The sequence below is a fragment of the Cariama cristata genome, unplaced genomic scaffold (genome assembly GCF_000690535.1).
Source record: "Cariama cristata isolate BGI_N322 unplaced genomic scaffold, ASM69053v1 scaffold12348, whole genome shotgun sequence".
Lineage (NCBI taxonomy): Eukaryota > Metazoa > Chordata > Aves > Cariamiformes > Cariamidae > Cariama > Cariama cristata.
The window spans coordinates 1-15244 of NW_009632940.1; the positions used below are offsets into that span (position 1 = coordinate 1).

At 39.2% G+C, this 15244-nt stretch overlaps 1 protein-coding gene across 1 annotated transcript; it reads right to left on the reverse strand.

Annotated features, from left to right (window-relative positions):
* Positions 1-2674: 2674 nt before the first annotated feature.
* On the reverse strand, positions 2675-13112 carry LOC104166585 (estrogen receptor beta-like; the record flags this gene model as incomplete). Its single annotated transcript, XM_009706571.1, has 3 exons — positions 12679-13112; positions 5929-6104; positions 2675-2791 (listed from the first exon to the last, which is right to left on the reverse strand). Coding segments are annotated over exons 1-3 (727 nt in total), but the record flags the coding sequence as incomplete, so codon positions are not given.
* Between the last annotated feature and the right edge of the window lie 2132 nt (positions 13113-15244).

The following is a 15244-nucleotide window of genomic DNA, read 5'->3' on the forward strand; positions in this document are numbered from 1 at the left end:
ATTCTCTTCGGTCCTCCTTTTGTTGTTAATGTATATTTAAAATCATTTTTTGTTATCTTTTATGATAATGGCCAGAGTGAATTCTAGCTGGGCTTTTGCCCTTCTAATCTTCTCTCTGCATGCCCTGACAACGTCTTTGTACTCTTCCTGAGTTGCCTGTCCCTTCTTCCAAAGGTGGTAAACTCTCTTCTTATTCCTGAGTTCCAGCCAAAGCTCTGTGTTCAACCAAGCCAGTCTTCTTCCTCGTCAGCTCATCTTGCGGGACATTGGGACAGCCTGCTCCTGTGCCTTTAAGATTATGTCCCTGAAGAATGTCCAGCCTTCCTGGACCTCTTTCCCCTTCAGGACTGCTTCCCAAGGGACTCTCTCAACCAGTGACATGAACAGGCCAAAGTCTCCCCTCCGGAAGACCAAGGTAGCTGTTTTGCTGTCCCCTCTTCTTACCTTACCAAGGACTGACTTTATCATTTCGTGGTTGCTATGCCCGAGATGGCCTCCAACCACCACATCTCCCACCAGTCCTTCTCTGTTTGTAAACAGCAGGTCCAGCTGGGCACCTCCCCTGGTAGGCTCACTTACCAGTTACATGAGCAAGTTCTCTTCCACACACTCTAGGAACCTCTTGGACTGTTTCCCTTCTGCAGTGTTGTATTTCCAGCAGACATCTGGCAAGTTGAAGTCCCCCACGAGAACAAGTGCCAGTGATCATCAGACTTCTGCCAGCCGCTTGCAGAATACTTCATCCACCTCTTTGTCCTGGTTAGGTGGTCTGTAACAGACTCCCATCAGGATACCTGCCTTATTGGCCTTCCCCCTGATCTTTATTCATAAACACTCAACCTTATCGTCACCATCATTGTCTTCAAGACAATCGAAACACTCTCTAACATATAAAGCCACCCCACCACCTCTCTTCCCTTGCCTATCCCTTTTGAAGAGCTTATAGACATTCATTGCAGCACTCCAGTCATGAGACTCGTCCCACCAGGTTTCTGTGATGGCCACTATGTCGTAGCTTTCCTGCTGCACCATGGCTTGCAGCTCTTCCTGTTTGTTGCCCATGCTGCATGCATTGGTGTAGATGCACTTCAGCTGGGCTACTGATCTCCCCTCTACGACTGGCCTGCTGCCCCTAGGCTCATCTCCAGTGTCCTGGGTTTTATCCCCTCCCTGCTTCAGACCTAGTTTAAAGCCCTCTCAATCAGCAGCCCCAACTCATGGGCTAGAATCCTTTTCCCTCTTTGAGACAGGTGAACTCCATCTGCAATCAGCAGGCCTGGTGTTGTGTAAACCACCCCATGATCAAAACAGCCAAAATTCCACTGATGGCACCAGCCTCTGAGCTATGTGGGCATTAATTGTCCAGCAATAAATGCAGGCTGGAATTCTAAAGAATATTCTTAATGAAAGAAATAATATTCTGCAAACAGCCTTCAGATCAAAGCAGTGGAAGGATGAAAACACTGCCTAGCCTTGAAATTGAAATAGGTATCTACATTAAATGGGATCAAATGAGATTCACGCCTGCAAATCACAGAGGACCAGGCACAGTGACCTTCTCCTTTCCACTTCAGTGTTCCTATGTAACATTTTCCCAGTCTATTTCTGTTATACATTGGGGAACCTATAAGAAACAACAACAAACCTTGACTATGAAAGTACATTAGAAATTTAAATATCTTTTAAGTTATTTTCTTCTTAAAACTAACCTTTAAAATATCATCTATAAATGCACAACTACTTTGAAGTCACATCACTGAAAGTACAAGATGGGAATAAGGGAAAAGGCTGGATAATTCTGAATGGTGCAGTGACAAACAGTGGTTGTTCACTACTTTTGATGGAAGAGCTGCAGGACATCAGCTGAAAATGGCCTGTTCAAACACAGATCAGCCCACGCACTGCCTTCCCTTCCCTGACCCACAAAAAGCCTGGCAACCAGAGAGGTGGTTCTTCACGTGACAAGCGGTCAAGCTGCTATGGGATGTGGTAGGTGCTAAGACTTTACAGGATTAAAAGGAATGACAATGGAAAAGTTGCCATTCTATTAACATATTAAGACCTATGAAAGATAAGAAAGCTCTTCTAGACCAGAAGTCTCCAACTGCTAATTTTTGGAAGCTGAGAGTTGTCAGCAGTAGTTTCACTTAGGTGCTAGTCTCGCTCTTACACTTCTCCCGAGGCATTCGCTCTTGCCACTGTTGGAGGCAGGATCCTGGGTTAATTAACTACTGTGTTGATGCAGCATTGCTGTTCTTGCATCACATTCAACCAGCAGAGCACTGTACAGGTTCATTTACCCCCTATTAGAAGGGATTTCAGTTTGGTTTGAGGCTCAGGCAGCAGCAGGTCTTAGGTTCCCATTCTGCAGAACCCAGCATGCAAGTAAACCACCTTCACAGAGCTCTGCAGAGGTACTATGGTTTTCGCATGCTTAACCTACATCTTACTCCTTCCCACAGGTTTTCTTCTGAAAATGAAAAGTCTTCCTCTGCTTTAAGATTTGGTACATTCCTTCCTATAAAACCAGCTTAAATATTGCTCTAATTGCCTGTTGTGCCTTTTTAGGATTCCAAGAAAAAAAGAAAAAAAAAAAAAGCTACACAGAATTGACTGAAAGAAAAAAAAAAAGCCAGCAAAATGCAAGCAAACAACACAGACATGTAAAACTCACCACATTTCATCATTCCCACTTCATAACATTTCCGTAGCCGGCATGCCTGACAGCTTTTGCGCCTGTTTTTATCTATTGTGCATTGATTGGTAGCTGGGCAGATGTAATCGTTGTGTCCTGCAGCAAAGTAAGAAGAGAAAATTTAACATCTCCAACAGTCATAGAATCATAGAATCATTATGGTTGGAAGAGACCTCAAAAATCATCAAGTCCAACCGTATACCTGACACCACTATGCCCTCTAAACCATGTCTCGAAGCACCACATCTAAACGTTTTTTGAACACCTCCAGGGATGGTGACTCCACCACCTCCCTGGGGAGCCCGTTCCAATGCTTCACGACTCTTAACAGTGAAGAAGTTCTTTCTAATATTGAGCCTGAACCTCCCCTGGCACAACTTGAGACCGTTTCCTCTTGTCCTATCGCTAGTTACCAGGGAGAAGAGACCAACCCCCACCTCACTACAACCTCCTTTCAGGTAGTTGTAGAGGGCGATAAGGTCTCCCCCTCAGCCTTCTTTTCTCCAGACTAAAGTCTCTCTTGGTTATTTCCCAAATCAGGACCTTCTTGGTTTTAAGCATCTCAACTTTTTCATATGCAAATATTTAAGCTCCGTTAGTTTAACTGATGCATAAAATGTGTATTCATCCTGTATTGAAAACTTCAATCTATGGCCTCAAAAAGTAACCAGACAACATAGACCAGCTTTTAGTGATGACTGTTAGATAACCAAGCACCTTCGAATATCAACTCATTTTTGAAAATGGGACATATGGTCCTGTGGAAATTTGCTCCCAACTTCCAACTTACTGTATATTGGGACTCTACAAATGGCAGACAGTAGGTTTTTTTTTTCCTCAGCAGAGTTGAAAACAGCAATGCACACAGCTTCAGTCCTGCAAAGATTTAAGTAAACTACAGCTCTATTTACTGAACTTTCTGACACGGTGAGTTCCAGGAATGAAGAAGCCTTTGGAGGATTGACCCTGAACCAAAGTTAATAAAAAAAAGCAGCCCAAGAGAGAAAGAAGACTAGTATAAAATAATGCATACTGTATAGTACAAAGAAAAGTACAAGCAAAAAGTATAACTTTTAGATATTCTGGGCAAGTGTTTCTCTTATTTTCATCAGTTTCCACTACAGCCTCTTTTGTTCTCTTCTCCTTCTCTCCCATCTCACCTCGTCTCCACCCAAGCCCCTTTACATTATTCTATTTCATTAATCAATAATCCAGTCCAAAGGTTTATTACTGTAAACTGGACTTGAGTATGCTCTTGGTGTAGATACAGTCAAATCATCTCCTGCCAAACACTGGAAATCTCTCTTGCAGTAGTTGCCAAAGGATGGAAAAAATATTCACTGATTTACATTTCCTAATGTCTTTTCTCTCAGGTTGTTTTTTAGGTTATTTTTTCAAACTTTAAGAATAGATCAGTCAAAGACACAGCTAGTAGAGGTTTTGATGCAAGTCCAAGAGTTCATGTCCCCAAGAGTAATTATTTAACTGAACCATTGTGACTATTTCCTTGCAAAATTAAAATAATTTTAACCTTGAATTTTTGAACCAACAATCTTAAAAAGAAGAGATCAGGTTACAGTTTGTCCCATTTCCTACTGGCAGATATGACTGAAAAACAAATTACTGTTTGTCACTCTTCACACAACATGGGGGGAAAGGAGGAGGAAGCTCTCTGTTGCACTATAACCCAGCACACAGGAGTATAAAGTGGTTTAAAGCTCCAGTGGCCTTGGGATAATTTAGCTTGCAGACAGATGTTCAGAGATGTGGGATGAATATACTACACTACAAAGTTGGACAAGCAGAGAAGACCACACACAGTTGCTCAGTCATACCATCTAATTTTAATTAGACATCAGTCCAACATTTTGGTCTATGGTAGGCCGAGAAGTTTTTTATTTTTATAAGCAATATCCTTCATAACAACAGTTGCAATCAAGTGCTTGACAGTGTTTTACGCCAAGAACTTACTTCCATTTATTTGAATTACAAACAAACGTTACCTGACAGGGTATATTAAGGTGTACAAAAGGCCACAATGGGCAACTTTTTCACGGCCAAAGCACATATGAGAGATGCAGAGCAGGCAAATAATTTTCCTGACAGAAAACACTTTGAGATCAAATTCAGTCTCCATTGGTGACAAACTGGAGACAAAGTTCTCTTCAATTATTTTAGAAATCAAAAGTACTTGCACGAGTTTATAGAAATTGTTATTCACTCATGCAGAACTTGCACAATAAATTGAAAAGGTAAAGAAGTTTTGAATTAAATTTGATTCTACTGGTGACACCAATTCTGCCATATTGAGCCAAAAGAAAATATCTCAAGATTGTTAAAGGCTTTGTGTGCAGAAGAGGAAGGGAACATTACAGACCAAAAAATGACAGGATTTTCTGTGTTAGTATCTGCATGTAGTGCCAATGTCAATCCAATTAAGTTTGCACCAACAGGCCCCAGATGAGGCCAAAGAACATGATAACTAGAGCCAAGGTTAAAGAAATGAAGTGGTCCAAAGCTGCAATATGGATCATAAGTCACTGCCCATAGGCTGTGATAACAAACATGGAGACCTACATTTACTTCATACTGCAGCTACTCAACAAATTTGAACTAAATACCAAATATTTAAGAATTTAAACACTGAAGTGGAAATCTTAGAGAGATCTGGCAGACTATGAAGTACTGCAATGTAGGCTCTGGGAGGTGGAGGGCTGAGAAGTAACAATAATCAGGTTTGTACCTAATACTTGCTACACGTATTTTTATATCCTACATAGTGTGTAGGTATTATATGCTATGACTCAACATCTCCATGCAATATCCTCTTGTCAAGAATAGATTCTGGCAAGCAAAGTCTCCAGACAATTCCCTACTTTAACTGTGTCTATTATAACAAAGTCACAATTACTATGCCTACTTTGGGACACAAACTGCAATCAGATTCAGAAGTCTGCAGTGCCATCCCACTGAGGCTTTTGCTGCACAGCCTCCCAATGCCACGTATTCCACTTCTCCTCTAAAGAAATAAATTGCTCACTTTGTAATGTTTCCAGATCTTGATAACATAAGAGCCAAAAGATAAAGTAGTCAAATCATGCGTTGCTCTATTTTCAGCACGCAGCACCATACACCAGGATTTTAGATCAACTCATTACTAGATCAATCGCTGCAGCCCCTGATCATATGAAACAACTTATTTGAGCAAAGTTATCACAAGCTGATTCTCCTACCTTGAATACTTCTTTTAAAGAATGCTTTGCAGCCTTCACATGACCAGACCCCATAGTGGTATCCTGAAGCATAGTCACTGCAGACTGCACAGAAGTGAGCATCCCTTTTTGAGCCAGGATTATTTGCAACTGGGCTTGTACATTCATTGCCATTAGTTCTTCTTTTTAATGTTTCTCTGACAGAAAAGAAAAACATCTGTTATAAAAGAGGAAAAAATTAATCTACATTGCGAAGAGTTTCATTATTTTCCATAGTCTTCTATTCTCTCTCTATAGCGTCTTCTTATTACTGAGTACAGGATAGTGTGAAACACTGTTAAGCCTTTTTCTGATAAGGTTATTTAAAGCATATAATCTGATCGCAGAGCTTTCAATGACAACAGACTACAAAGTCTTAAAATACTCAAAGGCATAAAACTGGACTGCTGATGTGTCATTCACACAAACTCTGGGAAAATCATATGGAATGCTGACATATCTTGAAGAATTCTTGGAAATGTACAAGCCCAGGACTTTGTGAGCCAAGTGGACTTGGCCTTCAGGAAGCTTTGCATGGAAAATGAAAGCTCAGACAGCTCGGACTGATGTGATAAACACTGCCACGAACAGAGCTGCAGTTGCTTCGTACTGTTAGCAAGGCAAAATTCTAGATGAAGCAATACACATATAGTCTTAAGTATTTCATCCTTTAAACAAGGCTTTATTCATTCAATGAGATGCTGGAGACAAATATCTTGAGATGTGAATCTCAGCCTACAAGATCAACTCACAATGTTAGACAAAGTTTTCTGTTTAAAGTGATGACCCATGTTGATCACCCTAATGCTAAATAAAAAGAAGTCCGAATACAAGAACAGAGAAACACAATTAATAAAATACTTTCATACATTAAAAAAATTATTGCTCCATATAAATTAGTAAGATATCTGCATTTCTGAAGCACTGCAAATAGTTCCAACTTACTGGAACTATTCTCAGTGACTGGATTAAAATTAGAACAGGATAAAACCATGAAATAACAGCCAATTCCTGACACCAAGATCCTGTAAACAAACAGCAAGAGGAAAGGAACTTAGATTATCAGTAAAGTAGTTTTTAGGTATAGGAAACACATCCATTGTGTACTTTTTTCTCTGGACCTCATTTTCTTGGTGGTTTCAGCATGTCTTACCTTCATGGTCAATACAATTTCTAGATAGAAAGAAAATGGTGTCATGTGCAAACTCTCAGCCGCAGTTTGACAAAAGGAAAGCTGTAGAGTCAACTTATAAACTTGAGCACAGAGGCAGAAGTGAGAAACTGTAGAATTCTCCTCATCCCGCCTTCCAGCAGGATTAGGGAGGAGAAGACATATCAGTCGGGATAAGACAGCAGGTAGCACAGTTTACGACTTCTAAAGAACAAGGGTACATTGCCAGGGCAGAAGAAACCGGTTCACCAACAAAGGCAAGTTTAAACAGAAGAGTAGAAACATGCTGAAAGTGCTGTCAAAGAGGTTTGAACTAACTTATTAAAAGTAGACTTTGTACCAGTTTCATGACAGGAGGTAAGGACGAACACACCCACATGCCAACCAAAAATCATCAAGTTTATAAGAATTTAAGCAGAACGTGCTCCAATTTCCTAGTAGAAAATCTGGAAAGGAAAAAAGGTGATTCTCTGAGCAATTTCCAAAACAGAATAAGGTATTTGTTGTACAAGTAAGTTACTGCAAGCTTTTAAAAAATGTTAATTCATTCAGATATTCCAGGGCATAAGGGTGTTTAGATGTTTAACAAGCCTGGTCTTTGATTACACCAGCACCACCCCACCACCCCCATTAATGGATTACTGAATCGCTAAGTTATTTCCCCTTCTGCCATGCTGCGAAGACCAGTGTGGGGGAACCCTCCCTTAAAATAAAGGGACTGTATCACACACGTCTAATATGCTGCTAACACAAGGAGGAAAAAGCATTGCTATTCCTTCCTGTTTCCCTGTATTTGGAAGAAAAAGTAATTTTGCGTTTCACATTAGTAGAAGAGGTATATTTTTAAGCTCTACTTGGGAATCATGATGCAACTGTGAGAGTCAGAAGAGAATCAAAATCAGCTAGAGAGCATCTCAGTAACTGAATGATATGCTGTAGAGAGCGATGCTTATTGTCCTTGTTAAAGCACCAAGATGTTACCGATGAAAATACAGAAAAAGCACACACCGTACCATCTCACTGAGGAGTGTTGGTTTCTTACCTTCCAGCCATAACAAGTGTTTCAAAAAAACCACTTTTTCTTTCCCTGCTTAATAGTTTAATGACAGTGACCCTGCACACATGCAAGCTGCGTGACTTCCGCAGACTGTCGCAAACAGCTTGCACACAGAGCAACAACCTGGAACAAATTCCCTCTGCAGACCCAACGGGCATCAAATTTGCTCATCTGCAATAGCTGCAGCAGTGTAGTAAGAGGTTCAAACCCAATCATTTTGTTACTGTTGTCTTTCAGGACAATTGAACTAGGAAATAGTCGAGAGCTTTAAGGCACATGTTCCTTACCCCGAGAACCTGGTGATCAGACAGTGTATCCACAAACAGCAAACCGGAGAAGTTAGACCCACACGTGGTTAGAGACCACCTCCCAGCACTCTTGGGACTGGGGCACTCCAGCATGCTCAGCAAATGAACGAGCTGCCAGGTCCTCCAGATGAACTGGCGGTACCTGGCTGGATGCCCACAAAGCTCCTGCATCAAAGGATGCAGGAAAATGGGGGATGTACCCTGGCTGCTACCGAGGAACCACATGAACAAAGATTTATCACTTCATGCCTCCTAAGACTCCTCTCTATTTTATGATCATGGTTTCTATATAAAGATATTATGTTTCCATAAAAAGAATTAAGATTTTTTTGAACGTAACAAGTCAGTGATTTTCTATTAGTCATCAACAGTGACAAGATGATTATCCTAAAGGAGAAGGCATTAGCCAGACTATTTAGGTTATTCAGTATCTATCGTGTCTCTTTAATTACTTCTAGCTTTGCCACAGCAAGTGTTTGATGCATATGCCACACCCGGAAAACTTGAAACTAAATTCAATTTTTTTATTAAAAATTAAGAAGCATGGCAAGGATTTGACCTAGAAAGTAGCGAGATTTGCTCATAGCATTTGTTGTCTGTCAGGTTTTTTTAAAACCTAAACTATTGTACATTATAAAAAGAAAGGGAGAAAAAAAACTCCTGATAAAAGACTCCATTAAGTCAAAAATTAATAGTCCAGATTTTATAATTTCTTATAACTCTTCCCTCCCTCCCACAGGCCACGGCTCATTCAGTGCCTGGAGATAATTTGATCCCATACGAGCCCAAGCTGTAGGATGAAGGCTCTTCCTTTCTCTCCCAGAATGTGTGCAAGATGATGAGCAAAAATCAGCTGAAGATTACTTTTCAATCTTTATCTTCCTCATTTTATAGAGACTCCTTCCACTATAACTTCTGGAATTGTTAATACCACACAACTGTGAATATTTATATTTCCAAAGCACAGGTTCTGCTGCACTCCAGACATTGATTACTGTGCTGAAAATCATGTCATAGATATCTCAAAGTTAAGAGACGAATTTTTGCTTAATCTCTGTAACTATTCCATCATAAAATGGAGATGCCAACCCATCACCTCAAAAAGACTTCAAGATACGTTTAAGTGCTCTACAGAATAAGTACAATAAAAAAAGCTTAGGAGAATAATGCAAGTAATTATGGCTTCAGAGTAGAGTTTAAGCAATGTATAAATATGATATTAGCTCACACTGAACAAGACAAAGTTACTAAATAATTTCTAATTAAGCAAGCATTGCTAGCCAGTGTACCCAAAAACCTTTACTTACATGCTTCACCTGCAATTAGTCAGAAGCACAAGGAAAATAATAGATAAGAAGAACAAATTAAGTTCCAGAAATATCACTCTGGCAACTTCATTACAGTCTCCTAATATTTTTTAGAAAGTAATATATCTGTTCATTTTGAAAATAAATCTTTTGTTTCTTTAATAAAAATCTTTTTATTTAGGGGATGAAGACAGAAATCAAATTCAGACTACTTTAAAATAGAACATAATTACATTGTCACATTCCTTTTCTCTTCATGTCATTTTAATATAAATTGAGTGATCCTGCACCAACAAAAATTACAAGACTATTGTCTTCACTAGGTACAGGAACTATAATACAAATAAATATAGCAGAGTCTTTATCAGTGAATTATTGCCATTTCATACAAAAAGATGAACTCTAAACTATTCACATCTAAAATTCACATTTTAGTGAACTCTAAAAATTCACATCCTTTTTTACATGGAATACAATTCATTTTTGTTGAACTAATGGTGCAAAGTAACACTACACTGCATGACATTTGCTTTTAACAAAGTTGAATAAATTTCTTCAGTATCCATATAACGAATATATTTGTGAGGAAAGCGAATGCCGACAATTCAGGTTCCTTATTTTGAGCCGATCTACAAGGAGATCCAAATTACACAGTGATGAGCTTTAGCAAAGTGGACCACATTAGTTTAGCTAATGTTAATGGAAATTTACACCCAGGGAAAAGAAACTCCTCATGGTGAGATTCTTGCTTTATTTTGAAAGAGAAAATAAATGGTGTAACAGGTCTAAATATGTAGTAATGCTTTCTTGCTCATCTTTCAAACAAAATCCCCTCTCTGAAACTACAATGCTGTTTAAAATTGCTTACATTTTGCAGCATTAGTCTCTCCCTTCCCCCAGAGCTATTCCTTTAAGTTTCAATTCCAAGAACTCTGCCTTCAAGGTATAATCCATGAATCCGTAGTATCACAGTCATTGTTCCCATGGCAATAAATATAATGTTCATGGCATTAATTTAAGACCTCACCAATGGATAAGGCAAAAGGAAACACAGGGTTTTTTTTTCTTTACAGTCTTATTTCAGGACAGGTATCCACAATAAGGGAATTATAGCTCTTGCTTTTTGTGTTTCCATGTCAAATTAATTTTGGTTTTCTTTTTTACAATTTTATACAAAAAAAGGGGGTTATGATGCATCATACCAAGACAAATGAACCACTTGCTCATTTGTCCAGCTACCAAGCAACACAGTAGTTACTTGCTGCTGAACAATAAAGATCATCCATAAATTTAGATTCCATATTTCATTGATTTCTCCTCTTTAAATTAGGTCACTATCAGCTACAAGAGCAATAGTCCTTATGAATCTATACAAATGGCAGAAGACTTATTTACTCAAACTCCAGTGTGGCAGGTTTGGCTTCCCATCCCTCTATGTAGAAAGCACCCTGCAGAGCATCAGATGAGGTGCTCTTGCTCTTGGGTTATTCCAGCTGCTGTCCCATGATCTGGACAGCTTCAAACACTAACCTACAGCAGCCTTCCCAGGGCTGTCAAAGTTTTGAAACATTAACCAAAGCCAGAACAGTTTGGATGTTAGCCCTATTCACATTAGACCTGCTTGGGGAATTCTGTATATAAATGCTACCCAAACAGCCTCTCCCAATCCACACACCTACATTTAAAGTAGATTTGCACTCCAGAACTGCCTGGTCCTCTCTGCCAAATCCAAATACAGACTAGTCAGGTGGCTGGATTGAAGATCTCTGCAGCCTACAAGTCAGAAGTAGATGTATTTCTCATGCCTTAGCCCTGTGCAGACAACATAAGGCCCACCCATTGCAGAAGGAATGTGGGTAGTCTCAAAAATAGTACAAATCCTTTATTAACAATTGAACTAAAACTGTTGCCAGGACACGCTATTTTTCATACTGACAATGACTGTTGAAGTTAAATAAGGGGCCCTATGAATAAACATACAGCTGCTAAAACAGCAACAGCACCTGCAACACCTTGAGCTTTTATCCATCCAACAGCTGTTGTGCCCATGAATGGAGTAATTTCATCAGCTGATGATCTACATACTGCTTATGGTTTGTAATATGAGTAAATGTGCAAAATGGGAACATGTTTTTGCAAACACAGTTTCTTCAGAGCAGAAAATTTAGCCCGTGAATCTGCTGTTCACAATGCTTTTATAAAGGCAGTTGAGAACAGCAACAAGAAATAATGTCAGACCTATTCAGTAGCAGCACCCTTTTGAACATGATGCATGCTGCTGTGTGACTGTTAACAATAAAGCCAAGAAACAAAGAAAACATTTCCCTTAAAATCTAAGTTCATGAAAAACTGCCACAACTATTAGATGCAGTAAAAAAAGATCCAGATAAAATGGAATTCAAACAACATTGTATGAAAAGGAGAAAAGAATGAACCTTTACTTCTTTCACTCAAAGGATTTAATTTGCCAGAGTGAAATTAATTTTTATCACGTAAACTAGTACCTAGAAGTCTTGAACTTTTATTTATACACAGTAAACAGTTCCCACATTGAAGACATTTGTAGTGCTTTGTGTTGGTGTATCGTTCTCTAAGGAGCTATTGAAAAGAAAAAATCTTATTTCAGAAGTTATTAAAAAAACACAAAACCCAGGACTGATTTGGTGTTTGGTGGAGGTTTTTTAGGTTTGGTTTGGTTTTTTTTTTTTGTTTTTTTTTTTGTTTGTTTGTTTGTTTGGGGTTTTTTGTGGTTTTTTTTTGTTTGTTTGTTTGTTTGTTTTTCAGAGAGACCAACACATAGAAGTCACATATAAAAAGAAAAGTCTTAAAAGAACTAAATAAACTGTAAAAAATTTTCAGCAAAGTTTTAAAGAAACGAGTAGTACTGACCTGCTCACAGGCAGCACTGGCTCCATTGTTCTTGCTTCGCACCACGGACTCTTTGGCTGCTCTGCGTACAGAAGCGATGACTGACAGTGCAATGTCAGAGGGGAGAGATGGCCAGGAACAGACCATAACGCGCTGGGGCTTGACGTTTGCCTCACAGATGCACTCTCTGAATCACCAAAATTGCTGGTAATGTTGTAATTCATCACAGCAGGGCTGCAGAATGCCATTGCAGAATATTCATGTCTGTTTTCCGTGTAAGATGAGGGAATATAGACTGGACTGTGTTCTGCTGTCAACATGGACTGATTACAGGTATAGGGAACTGGAGAGACGATACCAGGGGGTGAGTTTTTAATTTCTGGTTTATTGCATCCAATATCCTGAAGTGGCAGCAATTGAGACAGGTCCTTGTGAGAAGATGCACACAGGGACATTTTGAAGCAAGACTGAAGACTGTTGTTTAAATATTCATCCTAAGATGGTAAAGTATTAAAAAAAGTTTAATTAAAAAGTAAGAAAGTTGTGTATTAAATCTTTCCTATAAAAGTAAGAAGGAATCAGTAAAACAGAAAATATAAAACTATTCTGTTAAAACAAATTACATACCAAATGCATTTAAACAGTCAGTGTACAAATTTACTACCTTTAAGAAAGAGAAAGCTTTCTAGAACTTCCTTAAAAATAAAAGTCTAAGATACATGTTGAGTTCAGACTCCCTTAAAAAATAATAACGAAAAATAAAAAATCCCTTGAAGTCTGAAACAAAGATGCAGGTGACAACTTGGATCTTAACAAAAGTAACTCACTGCAACCAGGGTAAAACTGCTTTATGTCGGAGGCAAAAGTACCCTATGATCCACAACTATGGAGGGAGTGCCCTGAGAAATCAATTCTCTTTGTAAAAACTCATCATCTCCTGCTCCCACTATAAGTGTACTACTTCAGCCTTCCCTTTATCAACACAAACATGTAACAGCAGATATTTTGAAAACACACACATCTATCTCCTTTACCTTCCAAAACCAGAACTCCACTGCACATCCCTCTCCACAGATGAGGAAGACACGTAATGGATGTCAGTAAGCAATGCAACTTCATCACTGAGAGGTCCCTGGATACGGCACCTCTGAACAAAGCCATTATAAAAGTAGCAGTCACCAAATGCAGATGTTTCCAAAGCTGACAACACAGAACTCGAGTGATTTCATAAGATCCAGAAGTTTTATAATTTCCTGCCACTCTCCATCCCTATCCCAACCACTTTCCATCCTTCCTCCCATCTGAGTCAACTATCAAAACAGAGACCTTAATTTGCCCGCAGTAAATACTCTTTGCCAGATTTAGCTATATCCAAATTATTTAACAGAGAAAAAAATTTGAAAAGAAAAAAAAAAGCCCACGGAACCATCCTCCTAAGACATAACCCCTGCCCTGGAAGCAGTACTTTTACAGTAGCATTTAAAAATATTTCTTTTTTTGTTCTTCACTAAGGGTTTCATCTGCAATTCATTCCAGCTTTGAAGACAGACATGCAGTCCTCTTATACCTTGCAATCCAAAACAAAACAATTCTGTTTCCAAAATAGCAAGTTCCAGTCCCCAGAACGGACATTGTAGTGTACTTTTACAGATGGTAATAAGATCTTAATATGAGAAATGACAGGATAGTTAAAAAGTCACCCACAGCTTTGCTATTCCAGAAGTCACTAAGGTATTGATGCTAAATATTCTTACCTTTTTTCACCTCACGTGACCATAAAGCAAGATGAGGAAGATCCAAACAGAGGTTTGCTGAAGTACCAGCAACCTATTTGACCCAAAAATTCTCAGTCAGATGGCATTTCTAGCATGCCATCTTGGGGCATTGACATATTTTTCTCCTCTAGGGCCAGAACTGAAGGTAGAAGCGTTAAAAAATATAAGAAATAGTTTTTTTTAATAAAATGGGTAGTTTAGGCTCCGTCCTTCCTTCTCACTTTGCACTCTGTTGATGAAACTGAAGATATCTGTAGAAATAACCAGGAACTCATTTAAATCATCTCAGGCACTTCAGACCCAGCTGCTGTTTTTTCCTTTGCGGGAAACAGGAAAATGAGATATCTCGGCAGCTGTTTATGTCCAGCAGTTGTTGCACTGGAACTCTGATGCAGGCAAAGGAGAAGAATCTGACCTTACTCCTCACACAATCCACACGCTTCATTTGCCCCAGCCAGATGCTTCACAGTCTCCTCTAAGAGAAACCAAGCATCATCCAATTTTCATTGCAAAAAGCACCGAAAATTCTAAAGGTGCTTTCACTCCCAGATTATAGGGTGGGTAACCCAAATAATTTTTAAGCAGCAAATGACAGAACTAAAATAATCTTAAGACTGTTTTCAGTGGTTGCTACGAATGAGCCCAGTGAGCACACTGAATTCAAAATACATTTAAAGCTTCTGTGAAGGTAAAGCCGTATACGATTTGCGATCTCAGAGGCTGCACGTATTCAAAGTGTGCGTGGACAATCTGCAGGAGCATCTAGAATGTCCAGCAAGAGCTGGCTGCACTAACTATGTCCCTCTGCCCCC